Consider the following 11,400-nt stretch of genomic DNA (forward strand, 5'->3'; position numbering starts at 1 on the left):
CCTAACACATTAAAGATTCACCTTTAGCAACGGTGCTGTGCTAAGTACTGTATGGGTAAGCAATACCGAAACCATCATGAGGGCTACCTTCTGGCAACGGATGATTTAAATCTCAGGAATAGGCCATGATGAAGACTGTACTAGAAATGTACTCAACATTCTGTAATGTCTAATTTAGCCTCAACTGTTGTTCCAAAAGGCCAGTGGGCAGGCCAGTCCCGTGAACTTAATCTGACAGTATTAGTCAATTAATCTTAATCAAGCAGTTATTTTTGTTTCCAGGCAGAGTCCTCACCAACGTTTGACTCAACTGCTTGTCTGGAGGTGACCGCTCAGACAAGGCTTTGGGAAGGAAGGGATTCTCTGTTAGCTTTTGTAGTAATCAGTGAGGCTGAAGGGTGGAGTCGGTGTGTGGTGCCTGATCCCTCCCTCCTTCAGCTCCTTGCTTTGAAAACTTTCAGACTTACTAGTCTTGAAAGAATAAGGAAAATGTGTGGCGGATACTTGTCTTTCACTGATACTCTGATTGCTAACGTCCGGGCTGTATTTGCTTTACCATGCCCTTTGATGAGTACCTAACTTCACTGCGTTGTTGACTGGGGTATTTAGATAAGCAACTTCTAAAAACAAGGTTGGGGTGTTTTTTTTTTTTGTGTGTGTGTGTGTGTGTGTTTTTCCACCTTCAATAAACATACCACCAAGATTCTTCCTAAATCTAATACCCAACATTCCGACCGTATTTAGTTTCTCCTGTTGACCCCAGACATGTTAGGGCATGTTAATGTCATATGATGCATCTAGTTATTTGATTATTTTTCTTTGCTTTCTTTCTCTGTTCTCTCTCTTTCTCTCTCTCTCTCTCTCTCTCTGCCTCTAGAGCAGCCCCTTCAGTTTTTTTGTTTGTTTTTTGTTTTGTTTTGTTTTTGTTGTTATTGAGACAGGGACACCTTTCAAAGCTCGGCCCAAGTATAGTGGAGAAACTCCATCTAGATTGATATCACAGTGGCCTCCTCATCTTTAGACAGACTAACAAGAAGCGTGCTTACCATGCATGTTGTCTGTTCCTGTTAACTTGTTCTGTGATTGGTTAGCTAGTGCCTGATGCTCTTTTTCCTCATTGACAAATAGAACTAACAGCCATCCAGATGTTGGGGAGAAGGGCTGTCTAGTGTAAAACACACCACTCCACTTATGTCCCACTGAAAACTCTGAAGAGCCTTGAGGGAAGCTAGTACATCAACATCGTGTACATATAAACACCTGTTCTTTCTCACTGCCCGGCCTTTCTCACCATCTTGTTACCTGTTACCTTGGAGGCACATTGACTCACAAGAGCAACAGATTTTATTAAGCACATTTTCATTAACCTCAGAGATAATCCAGATTTTTTTTCCTGCTTAGATTGGTAGGCTAATTTTCAAAAATAAACTCACATGTGACACAAATTATATAGTAATTTCTAGAAAAACCAGCACGGTTTGGCTCTTCTCTACAAGTTTATGTCAAAAGGCCACATCTCTCCATCAGCAATAGAGTGGATAGGCTTCACATTTCCGCCTTCATCCACCGAACAGAGCTGGGGCTGGAGCTCCATGGAAAACGGATGCACACTGGAGTCAACGTGGGGTGACTGGCTGGCCTGGGGGGGGGCGACAACATGCTGACTCTGCGCATATATGTACTTCTCAGATACTGCTATAAGGCAAATGTGCAGGACTGTCAATGTGAGAGCCTATGAATTAAAATCCTCAACCTTATTTGCCATAGCATAGCTCCCACGAAATCATTTTTGGTAAGTCGCGGCTCAAAAGTAAATTCAGGATATGAAGGAAGGCATGTAGAACCCGTCCATTCTTAGAGAAGTTACTCGATTTTCCTGAAGATCTCATCATAGGTCACAGTAAAAGACTCCGGGGTGCAGGGTCAGTGCTACTGAGTGGTTGGAGTGTAAACGCTGATGTGTTAACTCACGTGGCATAGGAAGATGGAAGGAAAAGAAAATGGCCCACATAAGCAGCAGCGGGAGGTTTGCGCTGCAGCCCACGGGCTTATAGCTAGCCTTGAATAGCTAATGATCTTTGTAAGTCATCTCTTTGTCCATAACAACAAAAACAGCTTACTGTCTTTCTAAACATTTACCTTTGGTTGCCCAACCTGCACAAGGATGACAATAATGGGCTTGCTAAGGTTCAAGGGTGAGCGGGGCGGTGGTGGCGCAGGCCTTTAATCCCAGCACTCGGGAGGCAGAGGCAGGTGTTCGAGGCCAGCCTGGTCTACAAGAGCTAGTTCCAGGACAGGCTCCAAAGTTACAGAGAAACCTTTCCGAAAACCAAAAAAAAAAAAAAAAAAGAAAAGAAAAGAAAAGAAAAGTGCAAGGGTGAAAGCTCATGAAACTTCAACCTAATACAAAGAACTACAGGAGACTAAGAAATGCCTAAGAGTGGGGGAAGAGCACACTGATTGGTTACCAAATGGCCAGCCCTAAACACACACACACGCACACACACGTAACATACAAACTGAGCAGTTGCATTTTAAACAGTTTTTAAAGTGTGCTTTATAGTTTTGCACATGTGTATAAGGTACAAACCTCTTCTCTGTAACCCCCTCGCTAGTTCTGTGTGCGGTGTTGCGTGGGTGTGTGTGAGCGCGCATGCAGTCCCATTGCATTTAATTAGGGTTGCTTGCATGGGTGTGGGCTATTTGAGCAGGACAGCTTAGAGAAGTGGTTCTCAACCTGTGGGTCCGCAGCCCCATTGTGGACTGGATATTTACATTACAATTCATCAGTTATGAAGCGGCAAAAATGATTTTATGGTCGGAGGTCACCCCAGCATGAACTGGATCAAAGTCATAGCGTTAGGAAGATGGAGAACGACTGACTTGGAGTGTCTGTACCATGGAGGAACGTGACTCGCTCTCCCAGCAACCTTTGATTACCTATAGCTTCTCAGGCAGGGGTGGGTTCCCATGAGCCCCTTCCCCTCCATTGGCAATTTTGAGTCAAATATTAAACTTTGTTCTTGACTACCATTATTTCCATTTTACCCTCAGAACACCCCTCTGTAGGACACACTTTGACCCTGACCCCCCCGAAGGAAGTCACATAGCTAGTAAGCTGTGCTGGAATTTTTCCTCTCATCTGTACACACGTACCATGTATCTATAAATCTGCTATGCTCAAGTGAGAGAGGGAGCCGAAAAACAAATTTGAGGAGGAGGAAATGAAACACATGTTTTGTTTTGTTTTTAAATGGGAAAGGAAAAAAATAGGGAACAGGAACTAGAGGCGAGAGACTTGGGACAGGAGGGGGACAGGAAAGATCAAGGCAGAATAGAACAGCTCGGGGAGTGTCCCCTGGGGAAGAGTCACACAGGGGGAAAGGGAAAGGGTCCTGTGCTCTTTGCGGACGTTCATTCTCTCCATCTAACGGTCACCAAGGTCTGACCCTAGAGTGCTTGCTGTTGCAGCTGCCCGCATCTCCTAGATCTTGCTCTTTCCGGGCACCCAGGGAACGAACTCCAGCTCGGTCTACCACATTCACTGTGCACTAGTTCCCAATACGGGCTGTTCTCTTCGCGAATTTTTTTTTTTTTTTTTGACGGGTCTTGTCCCTTTCCTTTCCTTTTAGAAAACTACTCGCCCTTTACTCAAAAACGCAACATGGGGCCTCTGCTCATTTATTGACAGCGCTTTTCTGTTGTCAATAAATCAAATCAACCACAAGGTGGCGGCACAATGCCAAGAAATGAACCACCTCAACCGCAACTCTCCGTTTCCTTACAACCCGGCAGTTTTTCTGAGCGTTGAATTACTGTGCAACAAGGGCTAGGGGGTGTCTGTTTTGGTTTTTCACGGTGATATTTAGAAACGATTGATGAACCCCCAGAGGGTCCGGTGTCCCCTATTTCAAACATCAAAACTCTGAGGTCTCCGTTGCATCAGCATCAGCACTTCCCAGTATGAATAGAGGGCCGTAGGAACTTAAACCCGCAGTTCGGCGACTACTGGCTTCTATTAGAACATCCTTTCATTGCGCTCCATTTTAAGAAAGACCTGAACTCATTTGTTGACGAAATTGCCAGAAGCCAAATGTGAGGTAAAGTGGAAGTGTGTGATTTTCTTCACAGTAGAAGGGAATGCCGTCCCAATGTGAGCGCGAGCTTTCTTTCACCTGTGCGTGCGCAACGTCGCCCAGTTCCTCAGCTCTCTGCTTGCTCTGTGCTTCAGATCAGTTTCTACGAAGACAAACATTTTCAAGGCCGCCGCTATGACTGCGAGTGTGACTGTGCCGACTTCTACTCCTACCTAAGTCGCTGCAACTCCATCCGAGTGGAAGGAGGCACGTGGGCTGTGTATGAGAGGCCCAACTTCGCTGGGCACGTGTACGTCCTACCTCAGGGCGAGTATCCTGAGTACCAGTGTTGGATGGGCCTCAACGACCGCCTGGGCTCTTGCAGAGCTATTCACTTGGTGAGTCGGGGAGCTTGCTGTGTGGCCAACCCCACATCTTTTCTCTCTTTTTTAAGGTTTTAACTCATGCGCGCGCGCACACGCACACACATTTGCGTGCAGGTGCCTTCAGAGACCAGAAGAGGGTGTTGGGTCCCCTGGAGTCAGAATTGCAGGTGGCCTGGTATAGATTTCGGGAACTGAACTCAGGTCCTTTGGAAAAGCAGCAAGCACTCTTTAACTGCTGAGTCATCTCTCCAGCCCCTCTTACCACACATCTTTTCCTAAGGTTTTCTACTTCTTCTCGGGTAGTTAGGCTTTGTTGACTGAATGAAAATCTTAGTTTACTTCATCACTAGACTAAATGACCTCACTTCCCAACCTTTTTGGCTGAAATCAGATCAGGTGCAGACTAAATATTAATTTTCTACGACTCTCTTTCTACCTCATATATATTTATAAAACTTATACTTTTCTTAATAAAATCAGCCTTTTATAGTAGAGACAGTTCTGATGACCCTGCTTTCAGGGTGATAGGCTGTGAACCATGCTGCCCTCTAAGTTCCTGAAGTGCTAATGATTTCTTTAATAATGGCTGTTTATTTCTTTTTGTTGCTGTGTTTCAGGCGAGTGGAGGTCAGTATAAGATTCAGCTCTTTGAAAAGGGCGATTTTAATGGTCAGATGCATGAAACCACAGAAGATTGCCCTTCCACCATGGAGCAGTTTCGGATGCGAGAGGTCCACTCCTGTAAGGTTCTAGAAGGCACCTGGATTTTCTATGAGCTCCCCAACTACCGTGGCAGACAGTATCTTCTGGACAAGAAGGAATACCGGAAGCCCATCGATTGGGGTGCAACCTCCCCTGCTGTCCAGTCACTCCGCCGCATCACAGAGTGATGGCATGAACGGGGTCACAGAGTCCTCCCTGGGGGCCGAAGGCTGGCTGGCTGGTGTCCAAATAGGTATCATAAATAAAAGAATTGGAATGCATCCCACTGCTGACTATAGTGCCTTTTATTTGTGTTTCAGAACCAACAAACTAGAACCCCACACAGTGGGCAGTTAGAACTGTTCAGCTATCAGATAGCTAGTCTAGACCTTTGTGCAAAACCAGATGAGAGCGCACTGAAGGCTGGGAAATCACACTCACACAGAATGGCTCCTTCTGCTTGTGTTTTGCATTAATTCAAGAAAATATCAGAGCCGCCATGTACAGAGTGCCTATACTAACGATCTGTTTCTTCCCAACCCACTCTATAAGTGTAGTGCTCTGTCTATACAAGTAAGCGAATTTACACGTCAGAAGAGGTTTCAAATGGACCACGCTTGCCATGCTGAGAGTAGCAGAAGTAGAATTTCTTTAGGACAGTTATGCTCCGAAAGCCCTCCGAGCCAGCTCAGTCATTCAACTCATAGCAGCTGGAGATTAGTGTGCAGTGTGAGTACAGGATCCCGAAAGATGTAAAAGGTGGGAGAAGTGGGGCTCCACTGCGAGCGCTCTCGGGAGACAAGATCCCTACTGAGAACAAGAACACAACCCAGGGTATTACTTGGAAGTAGCCAAGCTTCCTGTGGTCCCGTGTCCCTCACTTGGGATCCAGATGTGCCGAGCTTGCAGTAAGGACACGTGGTACTTTGTCCCTACTCTGTGGCTGTATTTGAAAGGGAGTTGAGCAGAGTCTTTACACTCTGAGTAACTCCTAAGGCTTCACTTAGTTCACCCTGATGAGGACGTGGAATCACTAAGAGCATTGGAAGGCATCTGCGAGCTTGGGGAAATGCTGAAAGCACCTGTCCTTAAAAAGAGACGGCATGTTTCAGGAATTCCGTCACTGTCGTGGTTCGTTATCCAGTTGAATTGGGCATTAGGTTCAATGGGCCGAATTCACATTCAGCTGGCTGGGATGGGTCAAGGCCTTGGAGAGCCCAGGATTAGGGAAAGAGTGACCCCGAGTTGGATAGACAGGGCCAGAATGTTGCCCGGTCCTTTCTGGGAGCCAGAAGGCAGTGTGGTGGGTGTATCACTACCATGGTAACTGTCTCAGGTTCTTGTCTGTATTTGCACTCGAGTTTTATAATTAATAAAGGGTAAAAGTAATCCCTTCAATGGCAAAGCTCATGTCTTGTATAGTCTTTCACCCACGACGACGCATGAGAACACTAAACTCCAATGCATACTGCAAACCTAGAATTTATTTTGTTATGTTCCTCTTTCTTTCACTTTGTCAGTGAGGACTTTGAGAACGGTTGGGGAGAGTCAGAGAGACACACACCGAGGAGAAAGGGTGGGAAGCTGCACACTGGGCTTCAGGGCCGACTGCGCTGCCAGTTCTGGACCCTTCCAAGACGCTAACTTGCCTCACCTCCAACACAGGAGCCCCAAACCCAGCATTCTCCATTGAACACATTAGAGGACACTGAAAAAAATGGCCGACACCCAAGGTCACTGACATGGCTTTGAAAAGTGCAATTTCTTGACCTGACCTCAGAGATCTTACCAGTCATGTTCCAGTGGGGAAACTGAGGCAGTGAGTTAGCGATGGCCTCTTCTCACTTAGCAGCTACTGTCTTGTTCCCTAGGCGTTCATCACAGGGTGTTCAAAGCCAGCAGGAGGCCAGCTCTGGCAGCAACACAGGCGAGCAGTGTCGGGACAGCCACGCAGAGTCTGAGAGATGCAAAAATGGCTGCTGAGACATAAAACAACGCCCCTCAAACAACAGGCCCGTCAGCGGCCGCCCGGGTTCAGAAAGGCCGTCCTCACTCTACACACGCATGCCTCTTAACTCTGCTTGAAAGCAGTTTCTCCGGCACTGGATGCTAACGATCAGAAGCTATCTGTCCTCTCTTCATAGATTCCAGACCTTTCGGGCGAGAAGATCGCTGACTCTGCTGTTAGAGTCGAGGGCTGAGATCCCATCCAGCAGGCGTACTCCAAATAGCACAGTTACTGCCCGCGTTTACCATCTCTACTCTCAATCGCGTTCTCTGAAACGGTGTCTCAGGAAAGCAAAGAGCAAGGCACACTAAAACCACGTTAGCCTTTCTTCTATCCCATGCATTCCTCGGAGACAAGACTGAGTACTTCCCAGATATGGCGTTCACTTGCTCAGCATGCAATGTCCAAGCCTCCAGGGTGAAGCTGCCAGATGAAACACAGAGCCGTATTAGTAAACACCAGATGGTGGAATATAAACATAAATGTGACCTGAGTTCTGTGTGGGACATGCTAGAATCATCATTTGTCTGAAACCGTGACTTCAGCCTTACCTGCATCTGCTGTACCCATCCCCCAGTGTAGAGGGAGGCAAACCACAACAAACTGTGCTGGGATTAAAGCACACAGGATGCTGCAGGCTTCGGAACCGGGCGCAGGCCCCACGAGGGACATTTAAATCCACTGTTTTAAGAAAGCACAGTAAATTTGTGTTCCCAGTGGATGGACCCATGGACCACTAGCTTCACGTCCTGGCTGTCAGAGAGCTCCGAATGCCACAAAATCTCCCTCACACAAACTCAGCATGTCCCCCTCCAGCTTCCAGCCTGCTAGCTCTGAGCCATCTGGGTCTCCATCCACAGACTCAGAGACACCCCTGTTTCCCTTCACACTATCGTTTCCACGTTCAGCAGCTCCTTTTCTCCCACTCCTCTCTTGGTGTGTGCCAAATGCAGTTTGTCCTCTCCTCATGTCCTCCCTGTGCTCTGACCCATGCAAGCTACCTCTGCATGCCTATGTTCTGTATTTTGTTTGTTTCATTTGACTTTGGTGTATGCGATGGGAGGGGTTGTATATGGCTTTTTGTTGTTGTTGTTGTTGCTTTTTATTTTTTTGAGACAGGGTTTCTCTGTAGCTTCGGAGCCTGTCCCGGAACTAGTTCTTTTTTTTTTTTTTTTTTTTTTTGGAACTAGTTCTTGTAGACCAGGCTGGTCTCGAACTCACAGAGATCTGCCTGATTCTGCCTCCCAAGTGCTGGGATTAAAGGTGTGTGCCACCATCACCCAGCTATGTTTTGTTTTGACTAAGTGTCTTAGTAACTTTTTCTGTTGCTATGATAAGATACCACGATCAAGACAATTTATAAAAGGAAGAGTTTGTTGGGGCTTATGATTTTAGAGGGTTAGGGTCCCTGGTGGTAAGGAAGTTGAAAACTCACCTCTTGAACCATAATCACAAAGCAGAGAGACAACTAGAAATGTCAGAGTCTTCAAATGCTTGAAGCCTGCTGTCAATGACACACCTCCTCCAGCAAGACCATGCCTCTGAACCCCTCCCCACGGATAGTGCTACCAACTGGGGACCAAGTCCAAACAACCACGACTCTGAGGGACAGCTATCATTCGAACCATCACATTAAGCCTGCCCCTTCTATCAGAGAACTCTAAATACCACAGTCTCTCTCCCTCACACAAAGTCAGCATCTACTCCACTAGTTTCCAGCTTGCTGTCTTAGCTCTGATCCACCTAGGTCTCCATCCACAAGACTCAATACCTCTTAATGGTCTAGTCTACCAGGTCTGCCATGGGATCATCTACATTTTCCTAAGAGCTAGCAGTCTAGTATAAACACTACAGCATCTTGTTCCTTTCTGGCAGTGAATTCAACTCTCACCCATAGGACAACAACATATAAAAACATGTAACGTGCGCACTTTATTACCATCTTCATTAGTTCCAAAAATACCACAGACCCTGGACAGCAAGAGCTGAGTTGTTGCTCTGAGAAGTGATGTAAGATCAGGTTTCCATGAGCCTCTGGCACAAGTATTTTTTGTTAATGAACAACACTAAACCTCTTCTCTTGGGTTCTTCTGTTTCCAGACACTGGAAGCATCTTGTTGATTCAGTAACATGGACCTCAGAGCCAGTACCACTGGAACTCACTCCGGATGAACGACTCTCCAGCCCATGCTCTCCCTGTGAAGGTCTGTCACAGCCTTCTCAAGCTTTGGGCACTAGAGAACATGCTGGTGCTATCAATAGGGGGCATTTGAAAACAGTTAAATAATCAACAGAAAGATCAGGAATACAAAGAGCATTCATGACATTAGGTGAACCTGGTACAACGCGTGAGAGCTGAGACCAAAGGGTGTAGACTTTGTTCCACTCCAGCTGGGATCACACGCATTAGGTCACCAATCTTGGCTCCTCTTTGCTCACATCCATGAGTAGCCTTAAACACAGCAATTAGTGGCCGCTGATTACAAAGTGACTATGGTTAGGATTCGCAAGTGGAGACGGACATGGTGAGGATCCACTGGACCACGGTATCTACCAGGTTCCCGCTGTTTTCTAGTAGTAACTACCTAGTTCCGAGTGGTTTGAATTTCTTTCAGTCTTTTACATAGTTAGCCAGCTTGATTGTGTTTTACTTTATCCCATAATTCTTTCAGAAATGTGCATATGACATGTACATGGTGTGGGGGCAGGTACAGATGTGTATTCATACGTGGGGGTGCATGTATACATGTATGTGCATGCTTATGGAGGCTCTAGGTTGATGTCAAGTATCCTCCTCGATTTCCTCCCCACCTTATAGATATTGAAACAGGCTCTTTTGCTCGTCATTTATCTACTCAGTCAGCTTGCCCCAGAGACTCCCTGTGTCTGCCCCTTGAATGCTGAGATCATAGGTAGGCTGCCCATACCACCTGGCTTTTACATGGGTCCTGGAAGTCCAGACTCTGGTCCCCATGCCTGCACAGCATCACTTTACTCAACGAGCCACCTCCACAGTCAGTAGCTGTAATTTTGGCAGATGCTTCATAGAAATACATCAGAATCATCTAAGCCATTCCATAGCCTTGAAAAAGAGCCACACATTTCTATTCCAGCAGCCTGTCCGTCCCCTGGCTGTCCGATTAGCCACTTCCCTGGTTCTGCCTTCCCAAAGTTTCCAAAGATAACAAGGTTGTCTCTAGGGTTCACACAGGTTAGAGGTTTTCAAACCCATACTTCCTCCTTATATTCAACACGACACAAGCAGTTGTGTTGATAGTAGATGAGCCAATGAGAAGAGCCTTGGCTCTTTCTATAATTTAAAGGGGTACATACTGAACAAAGGCAGCTACCCGAAAACCAAAAACCTTCCAAACACGAGGTCCCTGAAGGACCATCATAGGAGGAGCCCTTTGGTAGTGAATGAACAGATTCGGAACCCATGGGCTTCACTGATCCTGGCTCAGCTGTCTACCAGTGAGTTTATGGGATCCTTTCTGGAGTGAAGATGGAGGGGAGGAGACAGGATGGAGAAAGGGAGGAGCCTGGTGAGCAGTGGGAGCCAGGGGAGTAGAGGGGAGTCTGGAGTGCTCTGGGCACGTGGTGGGTGTGGCTACTTGCTCAGAAAGAGGAAGTTAATCTCCCTCATTTTTTTTTCCTTTCTGGGCTCTGAACCCTCCTTCCTCCCTTGAGTTCATCTCAGTTCTTTCTACTCCTGTCCCATCTTCCCAGTACCCGTGGTCCCCTTTGTGAGCCAGCAGCCATAACACAGTTGGGTGATTGGGGAATGATTAGTTTTCTGGGGGAATCCTGCCAGCGTTTGCCTCTTGGGAGCAGGCAGGGATTTGTTCCCATTGTTTAGCTCAGCAAACAGCCACATCAGCCTGCTCACTGAACCATGAGGCCAGAACAATGGTGGGTCCTGATGGTAATGCTGATCAGGGTGGTTTCCTAATACACACTGGCTGGATTGCCCAAGCTCACAGTAAGTCTGGTGGCCCTGGCCAGGCTGGTACTACAGTGCCCAGTGCTGAGTACAGAAAGGCAGATAGATCTTCATACTGTTTCCATGAGCAGGAGTGGGGCTAAAAAAGAGCCAGGAGGAGAGCTGCCTGTGAGGGGATTTTGAACGAGTCACTGATGAGTTCCTGAAGACTCCTCTAAAGGCCGGGCACCCCTGCAGCTGTGAGGGAGTCCCACGTTCCTGCCTACTCAGTGTCCCAGGGCTCCT

At 46.9% G+C, this 11,400-nt stretch overlaps 1 protein-coding gene across 1 annotated transcript; it reads left to right on the top strand.

The window, feature by feature from the left end:
- The first annotated feature begins 2,899 nt into the window (after positions 1-2,899).
- Positions 2,900-5,352, top strand: Crygs (crystallin gamma S). The gene is made up of 3 exons (XM_057764661.1): positions 2,900-2,960; positions 4,107-4,474; positions 5,080-5,352. The coding sequence occupies exons 1-3, from the start codon at positions 2,900-2,902 to the stop codon at positions 5,350-5,352; spliced, it is 702 nt and encodes a 233-aa protein (XP_057620644.1).
- The last annotated feature ends 6,048 nt before the right edge of the window (positions 5,353-11,400 follow it).

This window comes from Chionomys nivalis, chromosome 3 (assembly GCF_950005125.1).
Source record: "Chionomys nivalis chromosome 3, mChiNiv1.1, whole genome shotgun sequence".
In the NCBI taxonomy this organism is placed as follows: Eukaryota; Metazoa; Chordata; class Mammalia; order Rodentia; family Cricetidae; genus Chionomys; species Chionomys nivalis.